The sequence below is a fragment of the Grammomys surdaster genome, unplaced genomic scaffold (assembly GCF_004785775.1).
Source record: "Grammomys surdaster isolate TR1022 unplaced genomic scaffold, NIH_TR_1.0 330, whole genome shotgun sequence".
NCBI classification, from domain to species: domain Eukaryota; kingdom Metazoa; phylum Chordata; class Mammalia; order Rodentia; family Muridae; genus Grammomys; species Grammomys surdaster.
In genome coordinates this window covers 126,931-153,159 of record NW_021604749.1, presented here as the reverse complement: position 1 = coordinate 153,159, position 26,229 = coordinate 126,931, and the positions used below count along the sequence as shown (strand labels likewise).

The 26,229-nt window shown below is 45.5% G+C and overlaps 1 protein-coding gene across 1 annotated transcript in view; it reads left to right on the top strand.

Moving 5' to 3' along the window:
• Positions 1 to 20,218: 20,218 nt before the first annotated feature.
• Tmc5 (transmembrane channel like 5) overlaps positions 20,219 to 26,229 on the top strand; it is a 49,926-nt gene continuing 43,915 nt past the window's right edge. The window contains exons 1-3 of the mRNA XM_028778236.1: positions 20,219 to 20,955; positions 24,098 to 24,201; positions 25,653 to 25,742. Coding sequence (XP_028634069.1) covers positions 20,219 to 20,955; positions 24,098 to 24,201; positions 25,653 to 25,742 — 931 coding nt within the window. The remainder of the gene's footprint in view (positions 20,956 to 24,097; positions 24,202 to 25,652; positions 25,743 to 26,229) is intronic.

Sequence of the window (26,229 nt, the reverse complement as noted above, 5' to 3'; positions counted from 1 at the left end):
CTGGGGTTTAGCATCTCTGCAGTTGAGCTTTCTTCCTGGAAAAACAGGTCTCCCTGGCTATAAATGCCCAAGACACACAATAGCTCACCCCACCTCTGGTCACAGAATACTGAGGGAAATTATTGGGGTGTTCCTGCAGGACAGAGGGAGGCTGAGTTAGGGACAAGAAAGGAAGTCACTGAAGTAAAGGGGGTGCTTGGGAATTGTCAGGGGAGAGACACCACACTGGGCTGCCCTGTGGCTTATTCCTGGGTATGGATGCAGAATATGCACACAGTGAACACATGTTAGCCAAAAGAGTGCTCATCTGGAAGTCCAGAGCACTCTGGTTAGGACCATCTGTGCTTCAGCTGCCTCCTACCTAGTTAGAGTTTAAGCGTCTCTGCTCCTGTGTTTTGCTAAATTACTGTTCCATTCTGGCCTTGGTTTTCCCATCTGTAGAATGGGTAAGATGATATAAGCTCACACGTCTGCAGGAAAATATCAGAGCTGTTAAGAATATATGATATATTGTCACCTTGATCTCTGCCACCTCCTTACCCTCTCTTGATCTTCTTTCTCTGTTATCATTGATGATGCTGTTTATGGCAGAAACCAAAGTTTACGGTCTTTGAGCAGAGGCCCTGGGTCACATACCACCCTGCTTCTGTTTGGCTGTGCAATCTTGAGCAAATTACACCACCTGTTTGACTTCAATATCATCATCATAAGATGGGCCAGCCAGACCTCCCCAGAAGGTTTGAAGGTTTGGTTGTTGAGATGAAAGAGCTTGGTCTAGTGTAGACACACAGACAAGCCTTCAGTACATGGTTCCATCTTTATTTGTCAGTGTAGGCATTACCCTCATCAAAGGAGATTCTCTCTGAATTGGATAGCTCAGAACACCCAAAGTCCCCCTGAGCCTCTTACCTGAATGCACATGTACTCATGGTGGGAGACAGGCTCTCAGGAAGAGTCCTCCACCAGAGTTACCTTAAGGTATAAACGCCATCCAAGTCCAGTGAATCACCTGTTGGATATTCATGCCGTGATTTCCCAGAATGAGGTGATGAGGCTATCTTATTGCCGAGGTCATTTGCAGTCAGAGGCCAAGCTAGTTGCGGGAATGCTAATCACCAGAAAGGGCTGTCTCTGCAAAAGAGCTGATCAGAAGGAGCATAGGAGTTCCATGTGAACGTCAGACCGAACAAATTCTAGTTCCTGTGGTCTTTTGAGTCTGAATAGCATTTAAAAATAAAAGAAAAACCAGTGTCATTTTTTGTAATTCACAAGAAGATTTGGAAGCCTCTAATGACTGTTATTAGCATCCACATTAAATGCAAAAAAAAGTTATTTTTCCATAAAGAAGATGAGATTTCCTCTTTGATAGAATATTGAGGTATAAACAGAGTAATCAAGGGAATGGCTTTTAATGAGGGGAGGGGACTGTCTCCCTGAGGTAGGTTTGCCTCAAGAACTGTCTTTCCGGTGATGAGTAAATCACAGGGTCGGGCGCGCCACCTCTGACGAGCTGAGCTGCTGAAGGTGAAGGCAGACCGTGCTTCCTTTGTCTCATATTCAATGTCTGGCTCACGGAGCCTGAAGTGAATCTGAGGCTTGAACACACACTCCTGGCTGCTGGTGACAGAGATGAGTCCCTGGGCTGAGTGGGGCGAGCGATAGCTCCGCCCACCTCCTGTTTTCTCTGCTTCTGTGAATGGGCTGCACCGTAAACCCCTGCTGCTCGGACTGTTCCAGAAGCCATGCCCCTCCCACCTCAATAGACTGAGAGTCACTGTAACCAGGAGCCCAGACATGACCTTTCTGGTGATTCTGTCAAGTCTTCTGTCACAGAGATGAGAAAAATAACTAAGAGAATCTGCATTGTTTCAGTTTGGATTTGGGGCGACATAGTTTTAGAGGTACTTCCTTGTCCAAAATGATTTCAGGGCTGGGAAGAGGGCTCAGTTGGTAAAGCACTTGCTTTGTAAGCAAGAGGGCTTGAGTTCAGCCTCTAAAAGGTGGACACTGGGCTGGAGAGATGGTCCGATGGTAAAGAGCTCCCATTGCTCTTGCAGAGGCCGGATGTTTGGTTCCCAGCACTCAAACAGCAGCACACAACTATCTGTAATTCCAGTTCCTAGAAACTAGTGTCCCCTTCTAACCTCTGAGGGCTCCTAAGTACACGTAGTACATGTACATACACTCAGGCGTGTGTACATGTGTGAGTGCGGGGACACACATACACACACATTAGATGTTTTCTTGTTCTCTCTTCGTTCTTTTATTTCTTTTTTATTGGATATTTTATTTACATTTCAGATGTTATCCCCTTTCCCCATTTCCCTCCCCACCCAGAAACCCCCTATCCCATACCCCCTCCTCCTGCTTCTATGAGGATGTGCCCCACCCACCCACTCCCACCTCCCCGCCTTCGAATTACCCCACACTGGGGCATCCAGCCTTCATGGGACCAAGGATCCCTTCTCCCATCTATGCCAGACAAGGCCATCCTCCACTACATATACAGCTGGAGCCGTGGGTCCCTCTCAATGTGCTTTCATAGATTTTTTTTTTAAAGCCATGCGTACCATCACGTGTGTAACAACAGTGAGCCAAGGCACAGCTGGTGGATACAGAGCTTGCTAGCCAGCAGCCTAGCATATGTAAGTGCCATGTCTATGAAAGACTCTGTCTCAATAAGGAGGTGGACAATGGCCTTCAAAGGCTTATACACACACACACACACACACACACACACTATTTCAAATGGCACAAAAGAGTTGATAAAAATTCAACACTTCCTCCTGTGTCTTCTACACCAAACCTTGCACATCATTTGGTCACATGGTAGATGACCACTGTATTTGTATTAAGGGTTACATGGTAACCACATTTAACCTTATGGGATCTGTTGTCTCATTGGTTATTGTGTACACATGCACACATGCCTGAGTGCATGTCTCACTATGTGCTTTGGTGCTCGTAGCTATCCTGCATTCACGCTCTTCTGAGAGCTCAGGAGTCCAGCTCACCAAATGTCTCCTCTCATTTGGTCCCTTCCGATGTTATTATTTTAGCCCTTTTTCTTTTGTAGCTATGAATCAGGATATCTCTACGTTCACACACCAAGATGTTTGATCCGGAAACTCTGTTGGCTTGTGCTGTGTGTTTTGAGATGTTGAGTATTAGACCCACCTGTGTGCCAGAGATGCCAGCAGCATACTGTACTAGTGCGCTCTCTCTCTCTCTCTCTCTCTCTCTCTCTCTCTCTCTCTCTCTCTCTCTCTCCCTCCCTCCCTCCCTCGGGACAGGGTCTTTCTATGTAGCCCTGGCTATCTTGGAACTTCCTATATAGACCAGGCTGACTTGGAACTCATACATAGAGATCCACCTGCCTCTGCCTCCCAAGTGCTGGGATTAAAGGCGTGAGTCACCACGTCCGCCAGTTACTTTTCTCACTGTTGTGACAAACTGCCTGACAAAAGCAGTTTAGGAAGGGAGAGTTGATTTTGGCTCACACTCTGAGGGTTCATCACAGTGGGGAAATCTTGGCAGCAAAAGCCTTTGACAGCTGATTGCGTTACACCCACAGAGGGCAGAAATGATGATGGCTGCTGCTCAGCTCTGTTCCCTGTATTCAGTGTGGAACTCCAGTGCAGCCCACGGGATACTGCCGCCACAGTTAGGGGGGTCTGCCCACCTCTGCTAACCCAATCTAGAAACTGCTTCTCAGACCTGCCTAGAGGTTTGTCTCCCAAGTGATTCTAGGTCCCATCAGGTTGACAAATGAGTTTAACAATTACACACACTCTTGGATGCTCACACTCACATGCACATGTGTGCTCAAGTGCACACACACACACACACACATGAACACGCACACAAGTGCGCGTGCGCGCACACAGTGCACTCAAGTTCACACACACACAAACACACAAACATGTGCATGCGCTCTTGGACACAAACACATCCACACGTGTACTCAAGCACACATACTCACACACATGCACACACACACACACACACAACCATTCAGGTTGGTCAGGCTTTGGCACATGTCCCTCCAGCTGAGTGCTGCTAACAGTGGAACTTTCAGTTCCAACACCTCACCTCCACAAGGCCACCTCTACATTTTGATCAAAGTCCTCTTCCCGTTTCACTCTTAGGCTTCTAGATGCCGCCTTCATGTACTGTGCCAGTTAAACGGTTTATGTTTCTTCAATGTTGGGAAAACAGTTTTCTCCTGTGCTTCCTCCTGCTGAAGCTGTGGTTGGTGACACTCCAAAAGTAGACACAGGTGGATTCCTGTAAAGAAATGTTCCTTGTAGTCAGCAAAGGTGCTGACTGGGATTGCAAAAAAGGAAGCAGCAAGTGCCATGGGGCCCTGTGCCATAGGGGCCTGTCCCTGTGTCAATTCAGGGCACCTGCAGGAGAGAGTGGCTTACCCTGTGACAGGAGAGGAAAGAAGTGCTCCCTGGGAGGGCCAGAGTTTGTGCAACGGCTTCAGGATTTAGGCTCAGTGCCAGGCCCAGCTTCCTCCAGTGTTTTGGCAACAGACTAAACACCTTTGCTGATGTTTGAGTGCTCTTGAGGTCGGGGAGTGTGGACACAGGGGGGCAAGGCACAAAGAAACTTGGGTTCTGAGAAGTCCAAACTCCCATTATGTCTCAACAGAGACTCCTAGGCTTGGTGGTACAAGGCTTTTCAGGACTGGCCAATTCTATTTCAGTTGGCCCATAGTTGAATTAAATTCCAGTATTTTCTACCTAGAGTTAGTGCAACATCCCCAGGTTAAGGGTTCAGTCCCATAGGGTACCACAGTTCAGATGCAAGTGACTAATCCAGGCTTCTGCTAAAAGACAAAATTACAGTAAATATATATATATATATATATATATATATATATATATATATGCTTTTTCAAATCACATTTTTTTTGTTCTGTGACATATATGTGGAGGCCAGAGGACAAGAAGACAACTTTTGGGAGTTAGTTTTCTCCTTCTACCATGGGAGTCCCAGGGATTGAACTCAGGTCATCTTGCTTGGTGGCATGCTCCTTTAAGCACTGAACCATCTTACTGGGCCCCATCCCCTTTTAAGATATGCCTAGTGTGACAACAAATGCCTTTGATCCTAGCACTCAGGAGGCAGGTGGATCTCTGTGAGTTCAAGGCCAGCCTGGTCTACAAAGCAAGTTCAGGACAGCCAGGGCTATTTCACAGAGAAACCCTGCCTCAGACAACAAACATACAAAATAGGATCTTGTCATGTGGTCTAGCCTGGCCTTGAACTTGTGCTCCTCCTATATTGTCCTCTTGAGTACTAGTATCACAGGTTTACACCCCCACACCTGACTAACATACACAATGCACTAAGTTGCCAGTGTCTTCTTGATGTTTTTATCTTTTTTTGCTGCACTAGCTGTGTAGTGTAGGCCTCGCATGCAGCTGGCCAACGCTGGACCACTAAGCAACTTCCCCATCGTTGAATGATCTTCACTGACTTGTGTTTATGATTCTAGAAGGAGACAACAGCCCAGTTTTGATTAGCTGAGTGCATGATAACCAGAAAAAGGTTGGGAGAGCCAGAAAAGGAACAAAAACAATTGATTGGCCATTCTAAAGTTACTTTACCTAAGAAGGCTGCAGCAGAGGGGACTTTTGTCCTGTTGGCTGAAAGTGGCTTGCTGGGGAATTGGCTATCACTTCTCCTGATTTGTTAGAAGATCAAACAATGAAGTTTTGACTTAATGATATGAAACTTTAGTGTGAACGACTCCATGGAGGTTTGTTCTGTGGTGACTGGTACACGGCTTCATTTAAGTTTTATTTAACATTAGAAAACTTTTCTTGTGGTCAGCCCTCCCCCCTCTCTAAAAGTAACTTATATTCGCCTGATGTAATTGTCATCTTGGAGGCTTACTGCTGAATGAGCTCACCCTATCTAGTTCTGCCTGAACTCTGGCTGGCTGGTTCAACTCAGCTGTTCTGGCTCAGACTCCTCTCCAAGCTGACTGATCCAACGTGGCTTCTCTCAGCTTCTCACTGAGTTGCTGTCCTTGGCCTCAAACTAACTCTGGCAATTGGTTTTAATCTTCTGTCTCCTTCTTATTCTATGCATCAACCACCTCTGCTGCCCTGCACTGAACTGCGTGAATTCAGGAACGAACTCCACTACACTGCACTTCCTACACTGACTCTTAACTGACCTCCTTCCCCGCACTGCTCTTAAATAGCGTCTCTTTCCTGGACTGTTATTGAGAGAGTTGGGCTTATCCTATCTTGGACTCATTCTGTCAGATCTTTCTGTGATTTGTCACTTTCTCTGCCCCTCAATTAGATGTCACTTTCAAACATGGCTGCTCCTTTCTACAAACTAATTTTACCTTAAAGGTATATATGAAGGGCATGTCTGTATTCCAGCCAGATCACATCCTTGCCAGAGCAGCCAGGTTGCTGGATTAAAATTCTTCCTCCTCCTCTTCTCTCTCTGTGTCTCTCTCTGTCTCTGTCTCTCTGTCTCTGTCTGTCTCTGTCTCTCTATGTCTATCTCTGTGTCTATCTCTGTCTCTCTGTCTCTCTGTGTCTATCTCTCTCTGTCTCTGTCTCTGTGTCTATCTCTGTCTCTCTCTCTGCCTCTCCCACCACCTCTCTCTTACATACGTGTATGCTTGTGAGGGACAGGAGTGAACTCACGGTTATGTATATGGCTTTTTCCATGGGTGCTGAGGATTGAGACTCAGGTCCTCACGCTTGCCCGGAAGCAGTTTACTGACGGCACATCTCCTGAGAGCTTTGACACTGACCTTCAATGACCAGCCAGCTCCTGCTACTCCTTCAGTGGTTTAGTCATTTGCTGAAATTGCTTACACAACTCAGGGAAACACTCTTATTATAGGTTTATTGTCATGGTTATTAAAAGAAAAAAAACCCTTTCTGATCAACAACCAGATAAAGGGGACACAGGGCGAGGTGTTTAGGGCAGGCACTTACTTCTCTTCCTCTCCCTGTGGATGGATGGCACCAATGAAGCATGCCGTCTAAACAGTGCCTGATAGGTTGAACCCATACGTTCCTGGAACCCCTGAGTTAAGGGAGTGGTGTGAAGTCCTCATTGCATGAGCATGATCTGGTGATGCTACCATCTGCAGCCCGAGTCCTCATCTAGGACAACAGGGGTGAGGCTGAAAGCTCTAAGCTGCTGCCCTGTCACCCCAAGAGTCATCGCATTAGAGTAAAACAGGGTTTCCGAGCATGGGTTGCTCTATCAGGAACTTTATTCAGAGACCATATAGTACCATTATTATTATTATTAAAAATTAATTTTATAGTGCTAGGGTTCAAACCCAGGGCCATGAGCAAGCACACTAAGCTAATGCTCTACAAAGCAGCTACAGCCCCAGACCAGAAGTTTACGTTTAGATTGAAAGACTCTGGGGCTAGAGCGATGTCTCAAAGGTTAAGAGCACTGGCTGTTCTTCCAGAGGACCCAGGTTTAACTTCCAGCACCCACATGTCAGCTCACAACTGTCTGTTACTCCAGTTTCAGGGGATTTAACACCCTCATACAGACACATGTGCAGGCAAAACACCAATGCTCATAAAAATAAATAAATAAAAGGAATCCCTTAAAAATTTAAGAATTGTTTTTTTAAAAAAGGAAGAAAGGAAAAGAAAGATTTCCCATAATCTCTATTGCTTAGGAAATTGTAAGGCTCTTAGGAGCTCCCTGTATATGCCCTCTCTTCCACTTCTGCAAAGAGAGTAACTTTACAACCAATCACTTTTTGTTCTGACTCTGCTTCTCTCAGCCTTTTCCTGGCTATCAAGCCAATCTCCCCTCAGCTCATTAGAATAGGTATTCTGTTTTACAAAATTCGATGGTGCTTGATACTAGAATCACAAATAGGAATCAGTCAGTTCATTCAAAGCCTGGAGGAGGGGTTGAGTGGGCAAGTGATCGCCCAGCACGCTTGAGGTTCCCTACCTAGCACCACAACAAGAAGATGTGGGTGGAAGATACAGACCAGCAAACATGGCCACAAGGCACTGTCGATGCATGCCTATGACAGGCAGGATCCACTCCAGTTCACAGTGCTGGAGACCCCGAGGGAAACGGATGCGGCGGCCCAGTTCCCTTCATGGCTTCCAGTCAGACCCAAGTGTCACTCGTCCTCAGCTTTGATGGAATTGGCTGTTTTGCCATTTCTGTCTGTAAGTTCTTTGTGTCCTTTTGAGACTAGGTGTCTCTAGTTCAGACTAACCTTAAATTCTGCATCCTCCTGTTTCAGCTTCCAGAGTCCTGGGATTACAGGTACACACCGTCATGCCCCTCCTTTGGGATCTTTGTGTGCTTTTACTGTGTCTAGCGAGATGTCCTTCATGTGATTACACCCGCCTTTTAGTCTTCCAGCTTCCGACTCTCTCACTTGCAAGCTAAACTTATGAATCAAACATCTTATATTCACTGTGAGTTCATAAAATAGAAATACCTTTCAGGAAGGTCTTGGAATATCACTGGATTCTCTTGGCCTGCTAGCTCCCAATAATGGCACAGTGACTTTTTATTTATTTATGAATGCTTAGGCCTTATAGCCTAGACTTGTTCCCAACTAGCCCATATAACTTAATTACCCCATCTAAACTAATCCACATTTTCCATGTGGCCCATTACCTCTCATTCAGTCCATACATCTGACTTTCTCCCAGTCTGGTTGGCCGATGCCCCATCATCCTCCACTCCTGCTGCTACCTGATTCTTTCCCAGAGTTTCTGTCTCTGGCTGGAAGTCTTGCCTTTCCTCTCCTGCCTCAGCCATAGGCTTTCAGTTTTGTATTTTTTGTTTTGTTTTTTCAAGACAGAGTTTCTCTGTGTAGCCCAGGCTGTCCTAGAACTCACTCTGTAGACCAGGCTGGCCTCAAACTCAGAAATCTGCCTGTCTCTACCTCCCAAGTGCTTGGATTAAAGGCATGCGCCACCACTGCCCGGTCTTCAGATTTGTATTAAACCAATCAAAACTGATGGAGAAAAATGTTTAAAAATAATACCAGAATCTGCACAGTACTCGGCACCCTGCTGGCACAGAAATCAACACTTGAATAATACAAAGACAACCTTTACACCGTGCATAAGAAGACTATCCCAACAGAAAACTCAATAAATTCTTTTAAGAATGAAAAATATTTTTAAAAAGTAAGACATAACCTTTTTTGCTAGAGAGTATTTAATTCGCTAAATATTTATTTTTTGTGTCCATGTGCCCCAGCACACGTGTGGAGGTCAGAGGTTTACTTGGAGGAGTCAGATCTCCCTTTCTACCACAAGAGTTCTGGAGCTGGAACTCAGGTTGTCAGGCTTGGTAGTTACCAAAGGTAAGGTTCCTCACCGAGTCATCTCCACAGGCCCTAATAGTTTCATCTTCCCCTCCCAATCTGGACACCGTAGCACTGAACAACCATAGCGTGATTGTTTCCGGGAGTGGGGTGGGGAGTGTTGAACACTGGCAACATCTAGGTCTGACTCAGAGGCAGAAATGCTCTCTGAAAAACCCCACAGATCTTGCATTTGCAAATATTTAATTACCAGGAAGTGTTTTCATGAGAGTGAAGGTCTTGTTTGCAGTTGCTCTTTGAAGGCTAATTTACATTATGGACATTTCTAATTCTAAGCTGAAGGCGTCCAGAGTATTTGTGATGCTACTGAGGTCTGGCAGCCTAAGTACCCATCCTTTGTATACTGACCAAAGTACCCATACAGGCACAATCCCAGTGAAATACATGGAATGAGAATGGAAACCCCTCTTGTCATGCATGAGTCAGAGTGACAGATGGCCAGGCATCTCAGAAATATGGCCGTAGATACCCTCTGTGTTGGCAGTTATTTTTCCCTATGGCTGTATTGGGGAATGAAGCTGGGGATTCACACACACACACACACACACACACACACACACACACACACACACACACTGCACACGTCCTAGGCAAGTGTTTGCCTTCAAGTTCCAGAAAGGCACAGTGAGAGTCCATCAAAATGATATACCTGGTAAGGAGAGACTGTGATAGTAGTTGGATTGTCTACTTGACAGAATCTAGAGTCTCCTAGGAAACAAAGGTACCGGCACATTAGTGAAGAAGATTTAGGTTTGGTTAATTGAGGTGGGAAGATCCATGATAACTGTGGGCGGCACCCCTCCACGGGATCCTGGACTGCCTGAGAAGAAAGGGAGCTGAGCACTGGCCTTCGTCACTCTCTGCTTCTCCAATGTGCACTTGTGCGAACCGCACGACCAGCTGCCCCGTTTTCCTGATACCGTGGATTTCCCCACTGTGCTGTGTTGGGGAGCCTGTCCTGGAGCTGGGAGCCAAAACATAAATCCTTTCTTCCTCCCCTAAGTAGCTTTTGTCATGGAATTCTATTATAACAATAAGAAAATAACTAACATGGTGATTTGTTTATCCCCAACTCCTTTTCTCATCCCTCCTCCCTCTACCCTCTTACCTCCTCCTTTCTTTTCTATTTTCTCCCCCTTTTTTCATTTTCCTTCCTTCCTTCCTTCCTTCCTTCCTTCCTTCCTTCCTTCCTCCCTTCTTTCCTCCCTTCTTTCCTTCCTTCCTTCTCTCCTTCTTATGACCCCTTTTGTTCTGACGGGGTTTCGCTGTGTGGCCCAGGCTAGCCTTGAGCTCACTTATGATGCTCCCCCTGCCTCAGCCTCCTGAGAGTTGGGATTAGAAGTGAATCCAGCTCAGCTCTTCTCTTTGGATTCCTTTTCCTCTCTCCTTTTCATCATTTTTGGTCCTGTTCTTATCACACAGGCTATTTATTTATTCATTTATGTCACTTCACAGATTCATTTTAATAGAAATCCTGTGTGTGTGGGGGGGGCGACAGAGATGGAACTCAGGGCTTCGAACATGCTGGGCTCTACAACTGAGGTCTGCCCTCAGCCTGTAGCAGTAAACTGATGTCTATTGTCAATAGAGAACATGTATAATTTGTTTGCAAATATGGTTATATTTCCAGCCCGAGACAAATGGCTAACAGAGGTGCCTACTGACATATCAAAGTGGACTCTGGCCACCAGATTCTCCCAGCATTTCTCAGTGCCTTCCTGTTACAGGGTCCTCCTGGCTGACATATCCTGCCCTCTGCCCTAAACTTCTCCAGTCCAGAGGTTGGGCTGGACTTTCACTTCCCCCAGCTGCTCTTCCCTGTATAATCCAGCCGTTTGGGCTACTTGGTCCTTTTTAGTCATCTTGATCTCTTGGCTTCTTGCTCCTGGGCTCCTCACTTGGTCTCCCAGCCTCGTGGCCTCACCGGTCTCCCCTCCCTGTTACCTCACAAGGCCTGGCTCAGGGTCACGTTCACTCTAGACCCTTCCAGATGCCTCTGGCTGTGCTCTCCTCACCATACCTAGGAGCGGTCGGTCATGTTCTTCTTATTACTTCTCTTTCTTCCTGTTTTTTTCTTTTTCCCCATTCATCTGGTACCGAAACCTCAGGAGTGGCATAAACGATCTCCTGCCCAAGGGACTCGGCATCTCTAAACCAAGCTCCAGATCCAACTCTCCTAAGCTTTGTACAGATCATTTGTTTCTGCTGGCCTCTGCTACCCACCGTATTTGGCCTCATTCCAAATTCCAGAGTCTGCTTTGATATGTTAATAGGCAGCTCAGTTAGCCACTTGTCCCAGGTCTGAGACTGCACATGTGTACGAATGATGTTGCACGAAAATCTTTATTTTAGTTTAGTTCTTGGTGCTGTGGCTGGAACCTGCCTTAAACATGAGAGGTGAGTACTTTTCAGCCACAGCTCTCAGAAGTATAGGTATAGTTTCAGTTTCTCAGAGTTCTAGGAAGGGAAAGACTCCTGAACTGTGCAGCTCTGAATGAGCAATTGTTTAGGAAACCCCACCAACAAGCAGTCAGATACTTTTATAAATCAATAAACAAACGAACAAATAAGGAAAGAAGCACTCAGAAATAGTGAGGACTGTCCAAGTTCACACTTTGCTGTATTTGGATAGATCTGAGCAGTTTATGAATAGCTGAGCACTCACCTGCTGGGGTTTTCAGAGATGTGGCTACTGGTTATAAGAAAATGCTATCCGGTCAGGTTACAGCTCACTCTGTATGGAGACAGCTTAGGACCAGATTTAGTTGTGCATTTTCCATATTTCTATGCATGCATGTATTCAAGGAAAACAAAACCATATATATATTTTAAAAGGTTTATTTAGTTATTTATGAATGTGCATGTTTGTGTGTGGGAATGTGCCTGTTCTTGTACCCCAAGAGGCCAGAAGAGGAAGTCAGATCCCTGGAGCTGGAGTTGTAAAGCAGCCTGATGTAGGTGGTAAGAACAGAACTTAGGTACTCTTCTTAACCACCAAGCTGCCTCTCTAGCTCCCCATATTTTAAATTCTATTTAGACTGTGCTGAGAGAAAGAAGCCAGTCTCCAAGAGCTGCGGACTATGGGCTCCATATATGCAACCTTTTGGAAAAGGCAGAGCTCTGTGAACAGAGAGGAGATCACTGGTGGTCTGAGGGTAGAAGGAGATTGCTTCGGAGAGCAGTAACAGTTTTGGGGTCATGGAACTGCTCTACACTAATGATAAAAATACTGTGCTAGCCAGCTTCCTGTTACTACCACAAATACCTGAGCTGATCAGCTCACCCAGAGGCAAGGTTTATTTGGCTCATGGTTTTGGAAATTCCAGTCTGTTCATCCAGCATATTGGTTTGGGCTTGTGGCCCCTATCAAGGTGAGGAGGCCAAAGAGAGGAAGAAAGGGCTGGAGGCCTAGTGTCTCCTTTAAGGACATCTCCCCTCAGTGACTCAAGACCTCCTATTGGGCTCCACCTCTCACAGGCTGCCACAGCCTCGCCAGTTGGGAAGCAAGCCCTGAGTACACAGGCCCTTGGGGAGACATGACCCCAAACAGCAAGTGCACATTAAAAACAAAAGTCACTGTATGCTAAAGTAAAAAGAAAATTCAGGTGGTGCCCATGATCCAATTTACTGTTTAAGCAGAAAAAATAAAATGAAACAAAACAAATAAACAAAAAGACACCCCCCCTCTCCACAAACAGTTCTCAGTTTAAAAGGGACATGGGAGTTAATTCTAGAGTTAATTCAAATTTGAATGGTCACATACTGGGAACACAGATTTAGGATGTCCCAAATTCCATGTTCCAATTTGGAAACAGTTTCACCATGTTTTAAAGTTCTACAGAACACAGAAAGTCACGGTCAAGGCAAGTTTAAAATACGTCGGTGTGTACATCAGAGAGGTGGTCAAGCAGGGTGGGGGAGCTTTTCCATAGCTCTGAGATGCTAGCTGATGACAGTCTTGGTTTTTAAGTTGGTGGAAACTAGTGGTCTAATAAATGCATAGATTCCAAAAGGTTTTTATCTGTTCGCAACAGGATGTTAGTTCTGACACAGAAGTGGGCAAGAAATGGCTGTTCTAGGGGTTTTAGAACAAGCCCAAGATAAGGTAGTTAGCCTCCAGAACTGAAGGACCCCAGTCACTTCAGTTCTAATTAATCAGTCTGACAGACGCAGCTACTCTCCATGAACCCCACATTACCATGTTTGGGTGCAAGGGTTATGTGCGCTCAGGAGACACACTTGAGTTTGGATTCTGAGTCGAATGTTTGGAACCAAATTCTCCCAGCGCGCAGTGTTTGCTGCTCTGATGACTGAAGTGCATTGGCTGCTCATCCATTTGTTTCACAATATCTTCAATGTACTGTTGGGTTTCTTGGAATATAACATTTTCATAAGTCGGGAGTGTCTGCGGTGTGACTCTGGCCACACACTGCGGCTTCAGGAAGTCTCTGAGCGTGCTGTTTCAATCGGCCTTTGTTGGTCAGGGCGTTATGACAGACATAGTTGAGAGACTGCTGAAGACATCTTGATAGAGATGTACATGTTAATTAGAAAGACTTCTGTAGAAATGTGTTTCTTTTGTGTGTGTGCAACAGCCAGAGGTTGATGTCAGGAACCCTCTGCACCCTTTTTTTTTTTTAAATTCTCTGTGTGTATTTGTGTGTGCACGAATGTGGTGTTGCACAAGTGTGTGCATACATTACTCAGGCACCATCCACCTCACTGTTTGAGATAGTGTCTCTCTCTAGCCTGGAGCTTGCCAAACAGGACCGGCTGGCTAGTGAGACCTGGGAATCCTGGGTCTCTGCCACTGCAGCAGCTATACCACCGCACGTGGCTTTTTTTTTTTTAATTAAATTATTTGTTTACTTTACATCCGGATCAGGATCACGGCCTCTCCTTCCCTCTCCTCCTGGTCCCTCCCTCTCAATATGTTTTGATCACATTTTTCCCGGGGCCACCAGCTCCTCTCAGATTCTTTCCCCCTTACAGAGAAGATGCCTGCAGTTGGGAGTGGACAAGAAATCCAACTTCTTTATACCAACACACATATAGTGCATATCTTTAACCTCAGCACTTGGAAAGTAGAGGCAGGTGATCTCTGTGAGTCTGAGGCCATCCTGGTCTACAGAGAAAGTCTACAGACAGGAGTAGATTCTTCATGTTTTCACCATAAAGAGACTCTTGGCATTTAAGATGATGATACGCTGTTATCCTAAGTTAGTCATTATCCCACGTACATACAACCCCAGACAACACACTGAACCCCATGGCTATGTAAAATATGATGTCAGTCAATAAAGTAAATTAGTTTACCGAAGCCTACTCTATAAAACCTGTGACGTCAGCAGTCCCCAATGACATCTGCAGACCACATTGCATTGGGGATGGTTCCTTTAACTGGGGACACAGTGAGAAAAGTAAGCGCTAAGGGACAAGCTTCTGTGCAGCTGGACATGTTCAGTTAATGGATTCTCCTTTCTGTTTAGGAAGGACAGATAAAAATATTTTTATTTTGTGTGTGTGGGTGTTTTGCCTGCATGTATGTCTGTACACCATGTGCGTGTCATGAATCAGATCTCTTGGAACTGGAGTTACAGATGGTTGAGTGGCCACTCGTGTGCTGGTAATCAAACCCAGGCCCTCTGCAAAAGCATCAGAAGCGCTGAGCCACTGAGCCACTTCTCTAGTATCCACTTTAGGAAGGATTTTTATTGGCACAGACTTCAGTGATAGATTTGGTAAGACATTTTTAAAAAATATATCGTGTATGTTAACCATATTCACCACCACATCCTCCCGTTTCTCTCTGTTCTTTCATCTAAGCCCTTTTATTCCCCAGTCTTGCTTCTACTTCCATGCAGAGAGAGAAAGAGAGAGAGAAAGAGACACACACACAGAGAGAGAGACAAAGACAGAGAGACAAAGACAGAGAGAGAGAAAGACATTTTGTGTATCTCCATAAAACCCAAAATCTACAAATGAAAATGTGATTATCTAGCTCGTTCTATCTATCTATCTATCTATCTATCTATCTATCTATCTATCTATCTATCTTGGAACTTGCTATGTAGACCAGGCTGGCCTCAACCTCACAGATACCCTCTTGCCTCTGCCTCCTAAGTACTTGGATTAAAGGCATGCATTACTATGCCTGAGTCTATTTTCTTTTTAATTAGTTAACTAACTATTTAATTAATTAGGTCTTTTGAGAAAGAGTCTCTCTACATAGCCCTGGCTGTCCTGGAACTCACTATGTAAACCAGGCTATCCTAGAACTGTCAGAGATCCAGCTGCCTCTGCCTCCTGAGTGCTGGGATTGAAGACATACATAGCCATACCTGAATATTTTCTTTCCTAAAAAACACTTCTTAATGTACATAGGTGTTTTGCCTGCATGCGTGTATGTGCACCGAATACATGCCTGGTGCCAACAGCAGCCAGAAAAGAATATCAGATCCCTTGGAACTGGAGTTATAGGTGGCTGTGAGGTACCATGTAGGTCCTGGGACCTGAACCTGCGTCTTCTGGAAGAGCAGCAGTACTCTTAACCACTGAGCCATCTCTCCAGCCCAGTGATATTTCTTTGAGACTGACTTCTTTTGATTAATAGGATGATCTCCAGTTGCACACATTTCTCTGTGGTTAGCATAATTTCATTCTTCATCAGGGCTACATAGAACCACCATACAGATTCTCACATCAGTGGCCTGGAGGGGACCCTGGTGGCCTTTCAACTTAAGGCTCCTGAGGTTGTCAGTCTCTAAGTGCTTTTTATGTGACCTTGGCTGCTGGCTTCGCTCTGATATCTGAGCCTTCTAGAAGGATTCTCATAACACTTGTTCGGAAACTGATCCTGAACAGCGTGGCTGCCCTGCCAAGCCAGCTTGCTTTCTGCTCACCCACAATGAGTGTCATGTAACCTACACTGATTTCCTTGTATTCTAGGCACTGATTTCCTTGTATTCTGGGCTAATAAGAAGCTTAAAGCAAAATCTAGCTCTAGGCTGGGCAAGGTGTTGCATACCTATAATCCTAGCACTCAGGAGGTGGAGGCAGGAGCATCAGGAGTTCAAGGCTAGGCTTGGCTACATGCTATCTAGAGGTCATCCTGGATTATGTAAGACCCTATCTTCAGAACACCAAACAGTTCTCTGTTATTGCCACTATGACAACCTAGGAATTGCGTAGGACTGCTCCTTCTCCTGCCTGTTACAAGGCATTGTCTGTTTCTTTAATCATATCCTGGTCTAGTCCATAGCTCCTACCTAACGCTTCTAGAAGTTGCCCGGGGATCCATTACACCCACACACACACACAGTGCTCACTAGGAGCTTCTGAAGGCTGCCTGGAGATGGGTGCTAGGAGGTGACTGTTGATGTTAGGTGGGTGCACAGACAGACTCACAGAGCCTAAGGGACCTTGTCCCACCACACACCCAGCGTATGGAAGCCAGAGGCCTTTCGACCTGACACCAAGCGCTGGGCTTCCTAACTCCTTCCATTTTAGTATCACTTTAGTATTTGGTCTCTCTCGTCTTCCTTCCTTCCTTCCTTCCTTCCTTTCTTTCTTTCTTTCTTTCTTTCTTTCTTTCTTTCTTTCTTTCTTTCTTTCTTTCTTTCTCCTTTTGAGACAGGGTCTCACTGAATAGCCGAGGCTGACCTCAAACTCACAATGTAGCCTAGGCTAGCCTGAAGCTTGTGATTTTCCTGCTTCTGCAACCATACTAAGCGTCATGGTCCCCACACCTCCAGCCTTCCTTTTCGTTTTCAGTCTAGGAATTACATATTGGTAAACATGTATACAGGTCTTCAGTGTACAACTTGATGAGTGTTTACACACACATATCTATACTTCTAGTAGACATCTCCCTCCCAAAAATAAGATCCGCCTGCCTCTGCCTCCTGAGTGCTGGGATTAAAGACATACATAGCCATACCTGCATATTTTCTTTCTTAGAAAATACATTTTAATGTACATAAGTGTTTTGCCTGCATGCATGTATGTGCACCAAATGCGTATACCCAACACTCATAGAAAGTCTTAGCCATTGATCATATCTTTCTTTTTCCACATCCACTATTCTGACTAAAATCATCATGTGTTACTAGCCTGATCTTGAACTGGGATGAGTTTACACAGTATGTGCTTTTTTGTGTTAACTTGGTTACCTGTCAGTCATCCACGCTACTTCATGTAGCGAAGGTTCAGTCAGTGCTTGTTATCACTGTATAGTGTTTCATGCTATGAGTATACCATAATTCATTTTCTTGTTCTGCTCTTGAATGACACCTGAGTTGTTTCCAACCTTGGAGTGCCGTGATACATTTCTGTGAAGGTCACATGACTTGTCATCTTTTGGCAGATATACTTATTTCTCTTGGGCTGGTCTACATATATCTAGTTTTATTTCCTGAATATTCAAGGCCTTATTTGGCTTTGCTGGATGTAAGACCTTGTTTTTACATAGACCCTGGAATTCCATAGCAAGACCTGGTAATTTCTACAAGGAAACAAATGAGCTCCAAACCATGTTAGGAAAAATAATTTGCAGTAAAACACAGCAATGAGCCTTTTTTAAAAAAGAATTATTTATTATTTTATGTCTGTGAGTACATTGTTGCTCTCTTAAGACACACCAGAAGAGGCATCAGATCCCATTACAGATGATTGCAAAGGTCATATTGTCATGAAGAGTCTTCTGTTTCATCAGCAATTAGCAACCAAACTCTAAATTATGTCAAAACAGGATTACAAGGACAAAGGCATGTACTGGTCATCTGCCTACAGGCATGTAGTGGTGGTCTGCCTTCAGGCATGGCTGGATCCAGAGGCTACATACCTCACCAGCACTCTTCTTTCTGTGTATCTCCTGGCCCTGCTCTGTCCCTATGGGCCATGTTTAGGCAAACCTATTAGCAACTAGTGGAAGCTTCAGGCTTAAGCTTCCTGGATACAATTTCAGCCAAACAAACAGAACTCATAGGATTGATTCTTGTCAACTCTGCTGGGTGATATGCCCTCACCTGGTCACTGTGCCCTGGAAGAAGAGAATCTCAACCAAGTCCAGCCCACAGGGACTCTCAACAGGGAGGGATCCTATCTAAGGAGACATGTTTCCACAACGAAGAGAAGTGGATGCCAGGAAGGAAGAGAAGGGGGGTAAGCTGACTCCCATGGTACTGAGCTACCTGGAATTGAGTTGGCCCACAAACTTTCTGAAGGCATAGCTGAGTGCAGAAAGTTAATATTTTCTTAAGCATTGGTTATTCAAAGCCTAACCCATGTCATTTACACAGAGATAAAGTAGTCTAAGTTGGTCAGGCTTTAAAAATCTTCTACTTCCTTCTTCTAAAGTGTCTCCGTTTACCTACTCATTCAGGCCTGAAACTGCAAAGATGTGTTTGTGCTTTACTTTTCTTACTTCCCGCTATGGGCTGGGCAACAAACCCTATTGACTCTTCCTGTTATCTTTCTCCTTTGCGTATTATTGTCTTCCTTACCCACACTGATACCACTCCTGTAGCTCCAGGCTGAGCTTTTAACCTCCTTGGAAGAAGAGTACCTTCTCCTCAGCAAGTCTAGTCTAGATCCCTCAGAACTAACAAAGCATAGGAGCCCAGTCAAGAGCTGGACCCTATGGGCAAGGGGATGGTGGGTGCTGATTGGTCATGCTGGATCACGTAATTGGTATGGTTTGGTTGGTCGGTGCAGTCTGGTTCTGTACCATCTGAACTTAGTGGGAATGGGAGGATTTCTTGGTGGAGTGGAGTGGGGGGTGTGTGCGAATCAAGGCATTGATGCCAGAGGAGAGAAACAGCAGAACACATCTCCAGGACATCTAAAGAAAACCTTATCACTTGACTGGAGATTGTGCCCCATTTGAAGAGTTCCTGGAACTGATAAAGTCACATTTTGAAACAGGAAGGGATCCTAGCTGGTGTCCTTACCTGAGTCTTCTGTCTCATCTTCATACACTAGTCTTTCTTTGTTCACTCATGTTGATTTGATAGAAACAGAGCAATCAAAGTGTTCAAGGTTGGATGTGGTGGCCACACCTGCAATTCCAGCATTTGGGAAGCTGAAGCAGGAGGATTGTGAGTTCCAGATCAGTGTGGGCTCCACAGTGAGACCTTGTTCTGGTTCCTCAGGCTAGGGCGCAGCTCAACTGGCAGAGCGTTAGTCTAGTGTGCAAGAAGCCCAGCATGGGCTACGTGAGACTCTGCCTCAAAAAATTATTTTTTGTTCATTCTGATCGTTGGTTCATGTCTCCTGCCCCCAACCCCCAAATCATGCAGATATACACTGTAAGATAAAACTGCCGCCGTAGGTATCAGCTCTTTGAGAAATGACAGAGGTTTATTCTCCCCCACAGTAGTCTGTGCTGCTAGGATGGCTTTGCTTAAGGGAGCTGCTTACCACTCAACTCTCCATGTGTTGTGCTATGTCCCTACAGAGAGCACTGTCATTCCCATGACGCAAGACTGCCGTGCACCAACTCCATTCCAGCTCACAGAGGTAGAAAGTTGAGATATAGAGGAATGACTTTGGTCCTTCAACAACATGACCTGGAAGCTGTAGGTCATGCTCCTGCTGGGCTGCCATTGAGCATCCGCATAGCTTCATCTTAGGTGTGGGGAGACTGCAAAACTCAGTCACTGCTCTCGGAACCTGAGCACCTAGTTATCAGATAGTGGGAGAAAGCAGGCGATTTATGCCAGGAAGGAAGAAAAATGGCTTACTTTTCCTTTCCATTTTGATTTTTCAGGTTAATAAAAAGGCTCCGAGTTGCTACGGATACGAGGATGCTTTAACACAACCAGGTGAAGACTCTGCAGCATCATGTCTTCCTTCCACAGGAATAGCCGCTACATGGAGGATGCTGACTACCCTGGTTATTCAGGGTCTCAGAGCCACATGCAGAACTATTTGAAAACTCAAGATTATCTGGAATTCCCAGGGTCTCTGGACAATCCAGGCTTCCACCACCCCAGAAGCAATCCGTATTCTTCAGGGTCTAGAACAAACCCAGACTACCACCACTCCCTAGCAGAACCAGATTATCCTGGATCTCCGAGGAACACAGACTATCAGGATACTAGGAGCCACCCATTCTCTGCACATTCCAGAACCAGGCCAGACTATGAGTCTTCACTTGAGCCAGACTATAATGACTTCCAGAGGGAATCCTACCGTGGCACAGGTTTATCCATGGAGCCTGACTACCCTGGCTCTCAGCACCCTCCTGGTTTTGCAGGAGTCAGAAGCAATGTGAACTACACAGGTCCTAGAACCAATCTAGGTTTTTTGGGATCTCTGGAAGAGCCAGACTACCCTGGAGCTCAGGGCAACCCTTATCATTCTGGCCCCAGATCCCGTTCCAACCTGCCAGACTCCAGAAGAGATGCAGGTTATACTGGGTCCAGAGTCAATTCATACCCAGATGATCTGGGGGAACCTGATTACCCAGGTGCTGAGAATCAACCAAACTCTCCCGACTTTTATGGAAAGCCAGACTATCCTGGTGCTGAAGAGGGTGCTGGTTACAGCTCTTCCAAGTCCCTGGGAGTTATCAGGAGGTAAGTCCAAATCTATTCCCCCACTGGGGGTCCTCAGAATGCCAGTGGACGTTGGTTCAGTGGATTCAATTAGGGACATGTAATCATTACCTTTGTGTCACTGTGTCTAAAATGCCCAATGCAAACAATTTACAGGATGAGGCATTAGTTTCAGATCACCAAGTTCAAGCCCATGGTGTCTTGGTCCCACGCTCTTGGGCAGAACATCATGGCCAGAGCAATATGTGACAGAGGAGAGTTCATGTCCTGGAGGGCAGATAGCAAAGAGAGGGAGACAAGGTAGATGATGGGTGGTGCAGAGACAAGATTCCATTCCAAGGACCCACCCCCAGTGACCCTCTTCCTCCACTGGGATCTCATCTTCCAAAACTTCCAGAAACTCCCCCAAATAGTGCCACTAGCTGAGGACTGAGCATTCAACTCACCTGTCTGTATGGGATAAAGAACTTTAACATCTCCCAGTTTTGGTCTCTGTTATCAGGTACTGCTTTAGACCTTCACAGCGTTGGCTGGGTGCCCTAGCTGGATCTGAGCACTTGGAAGGCTGAGGCAGGTGGACTGTGATGTTAGGGCCTGACTGAGTTGCATAGTGAGATCTTTTCCCAAAAGGAGGACGGAAAAAAGGGAGAGAGGGAGGGAGAGGGAAGGGGGAGGGGGGAGGAGGGAAAGAAGGAAGATAGAAAGAAAGGAGGGGCAAGGGGAGGAAAGGAAAGAAGAAAGAAATAACAGATCCCAATGGCTTGCATTTGTGTCAAGGAACAAGGACACAGGACTTGGTATGCAGCTACAGATAAATGCCTTCAGGATCTAAACAGTGGCCCACAGGAGTAGGCCACAGGTGTTACCACCTCTGACTATCTGAGCCACCATTCTGAGAGCCACCCTTGATCTCAGCAGTCCCTTTCTAGGTCCTCCTATCCTGTGACGGAGGCTCTGCTTGCTCACTTACAGACTGGGAGAAAGAAGTACAGTATCAGAGCAAAGTGCCAGCCCCAGACCAGCTGGCCGTGCTCCTGTCCCTCTCTACCTCTGACCTGTGCGCCAAGTTAGTTAACTGACTGCTCGTTAACATGACTCTGTTACCTGGAGGCCTTTAAAAATGATATAGCTAGGGCTAGAGAGATGGTTCAGCAGTTAAGAGCACTCGTCACTCTTCCGAAGGATACAAGTTTGGTTCCCATCATCCACATGGTCGTTGACAATCACCTGAAATCTAGTTCCAGGGGACCTGACCTGGCACATGTGATATATCTATCTCTATCTCTATCTCTATCTCTATCTAATCTGTCACACACATAAACAAAGTAAAATAACAAAATACTATTATATACACACACATATACTAGCTGGGTGTGTGGGCACATAACTTAATCCCAGTGCTCAGGAGACAGAGGGAAGCAAATCTCTGTGAGTCTGAAGACTGGTATAAATAATGAGTAACAGGCTAGCCAGGGCTGTATCGTCATACCATGTCTCAATAATAACAATGATTATAATAATATAACTTGGGAAGCAGAAGAATTTAGATAAGTTCAAGTCAGCCTGGGCTACATGCTAGGACCCTATCTCAAAAAAAAAATCAGTAAATAACAATAACAACAATAAAATAGCAGTATCAGCAGCAATCACAATAATAATACAAAAATAAAACAGACCTTGGCCCAAGCTTCTGATTCTATGTCTAAGATGAGGTCTATGTATTGATACATATAAAATTGAGCATTGTTGCTCCAGGTTGAATGTTTTTTCATATGGTGCGTGCGCGTGTGCGTGTGCGTGTGCGTGTGTGTGTGTGTGTGTGTACACCTGTGCTTGTGAGCTGGAGGAGGACTTTGGGTGTCTTCCTCTGGTCTCCCACTGAACAGGAAGCTCACTGTTTTGGCTAGGTTAAGGGTCAATAAACTCCGAGGATTCACTTATTTCTGCCCTCCGGCTGGGGTCATAACTCCTAGCTTTTCTGTGAAGCTTGAGATTCAGACTTAGCTCCTCATGTTTGCACACACACACATTCTTGTCCTCTGAGCATCTCCTCAGCCCACGGTTGCTTGGTTTTTACAGCATTTGTCCCTGCTCGCATGCTCTCTGGCCCTCCACCCGCATTTCTGATGCCTCCTGTCTGCAGTGTACCCTCAGACTGCCCTGATCAGTCCTTTACACTTCTTCTGAGATTCGCTCTCTCCGTGTAGCCTTCTCGGAACTCCCAGCCAGAATCCCCCCATCCTTCCTCTGAACCCTCAGCCTGTCTTTTGACACTCCCCAATTCCCACTTGTATTGCTCACAGCTGTATTTAAAAGTGGTTTGTGCAGGGGAGGAAGCTCCTTCGGGGTCAGTGCCATGTCTTTTTCTCCGTATCCTTAGTGCCTGCCTCACACACAGGGCTGGCCTTCAGTCAGCCTCACAAGACAGATGAATGGATGGATTTTGCATGGATACACGGGTGAATGGATGGATTGATGGTGCATACATGAGTGGTGGATGAACAACGGATGCACAAATAGACAGATGAATGAATTGTCACCCTGATATTGCTGGATAGAGTGGGATTGTGCTAGTGACACTTTCTGTCACTGTAATAAACAAACAGACAAAAAGCAAAAACTGACATAAACTAAATGAGAAAAGATGTATCTTGACTTATGGTTTCAGAAGTTTCAGCCCATCAAGTAGAACACTTCATATCATAGTGACCAAGAGATAGAGAGACAGGGAGAGAAAAAGAGAAGGGAGGAGGGGAGAGACAAAGGGAGGAGAACGAACAGAGGGAGAGCAAATGAGAGGGAGGGAAGGTAGGAAGGAGGGAGGAATGGAGTGGGGAAGAGAGGGAGAGAGAGAGAGAGAGAGAGAGAGAGAGAGAGAGAGAGAGAGGCTATACATTCTGGTGATTTTTTCTGGTTCCATTCCCTGCCCTAACACACACACACACACACACACTTACTTCTGCCCTCATCCGGGAGGGTCTTCCCTTAGATAATCCTCTCTGGAAATGATCCTTACAGACACTCCCAGATGTGTGCTTTACAAATTCCCTAGGCCTTCTCAATCCAGCCAAGGTGATAATAAGATGGACCATCGCAGGTAGCGTCCTTTGGGAATTAAAGATGCTCAGCCAAACATATTCAGTGTGATCCTATTGCCTTGCAGGAGCAATGGCCCCTTTGGCATGCTAGGCAGAGGGAATGAAGATTACCCTGAAGGCATTGAGATGGCATCCATGGAGATGGCAGGTGATCCTAGAAACGGTTATGGTAAGTATGTGTTTAGGTGGCATTAGTGTCCCAGGAAGGAAGCAAAAGGCAGTGAATCCAGCGAAACAATACAGTGAAGCAGCACCGGCTTCTCCTCCCTCAGATGTCCTTCTTACATACATAGAACTTCCCTTAGTAGGAAGCCAAGAGTCATCACCAAGGATCAAAATAGTATGAGGGAAGAGGACGGGAGGGGGGAAGAGGGAAGGATAGGGAAGTGGATGAGGACCAGCTAAGAACAGCACAGGATGTCAGTTCTATGAGGCACAAGCAGAAGCTTCATAAGCTGCAGGGGGTGCTGGCAATGGTTTTGAAGGTAGCAGAGAGGACGGGACAGGATGTAACTCTCTGGTTAGTGTGTACTAGGAGTCAGCTGCATTCTAGGCTTATTGGACCATTCCACGTCTTAACAGATTGTTCCACCAGCAATCCTGTGTAAAAGTCAGATTGCCATCCCTGCTTTAGAGGTTATGACAGGAAAGCTCAGAGATGTTTAGTCACATGCCTGGGGAACAGCTGGTAAATAACAGGGGTGAGAATCACTCCCAAGCAAGAAGCTCTAGAGTGTACCGGACTCTGTGTTGTTTATCTTTTGTCCTTAACATGGATTTCGTAAACTTATATCGGAATGTGACACTGTCACACAGATACAGTGAGTGGACTCTGTCCCTAGGAAAATCAGGCCATACTTAGTCCATGCATCACAAAACACTACAGCTTCAAGGAACCTTTGTGCTCACCTATACGAGTGGTTTGAGTGTGACTTGTAACTCATTAACTAACAAATAAAATCAATTACAGAGTGAGATAAAAATTTAAATATATAATTAAAATGGTATAAAAAGCAAAAAGGAGGAGGGGGGATGGGATGGGGGTTCTAGGGAGGGGAAATGGGGAAAGGGGATGACATCTGAAATGTAAATAAATAAAATATCCAACTAAAAAGATTTAAATATATAAACTTAAGTTTATGTAGCTAAAATAGAGTTTTATAAAACGTGTTTATCAGTTACATGAGCATTATTTTGTGCTGAATCACAAATTCTAAGTTTAAAAAAAGTTTTGAGTTTTTATTTATTTTTATTTAATGTATATGGGTGTTTTGCCTATGTGCATGGCTGTGCACAACGCATGTGCAGTGCCCTCAGAGGCTAAAGGGAGCAGGTGGCTGTGAGTTGTCACCAACTGGAAACCAAACCCACGTCCTCTACAGGAGCAGCCAGTGCTCTTAACCACTGAGCCATCTCTCCAGCCCCTAAGTAGTTTTAATCAGATGGTTTTTGTATTTAAATCCTATTTTGTACACAAGTTCTTAATCTTGGATCTCGTAGGACCTCAAAGGCAAAATCTTGGTGTGGGTGACCCTGTCCACTGTGAGCAGTCAGCCATCATGTATTCCTCAGTGTCTAGTGTGGAAGGACTGATTGGCCATGTTCTCTTCCTCATTGCAGTGAACCCTGCTTACATGAGAGGAAGTAGTCCTGTCTGTCCTGATAGAAACCTGTTGCTGTGTGCACGTGATTGGCACATATCACCCCAAGGTAAGTCTTAAAGGATCGTCACTAAAAAGTCAGCCCTGGGGAAAGACTGGGCTCAAGGCAACCCAGGTACTGGAAATGACACTTCATCAAGACCCTTGGTCTTCTAATGGATGTAGTGGTGCTTCATTTATCATAAGAGTTTTCTCCCTGCCTCCCTTCATCCATCTATCCCCCCCCCCCGCCCCTTCTTTCCCACTTCTGCTGTGGGGACTGAACCTGGGGTCTTGTGAATGGACAGCACACACTTTATCTTTTAATCTCACCACTCAGAGTTTGCTTGTAGACAATACAGGTTTCCCCATCTAGGAATCATAATATCTTCATTAGGAACCATCTGGTTGAGGGTTGGGGGCTGGTTGGTCCAGTGGGTGGAGTGCCTGCTATGCAGCCATGAGGACCTGAGCTTGAATCCCAAGAACACACACACACACACACACTTCTCTCTCTCTCTCTCTCTCTCTCTCTCTCTCTCTCTCTCTCTCTCTCT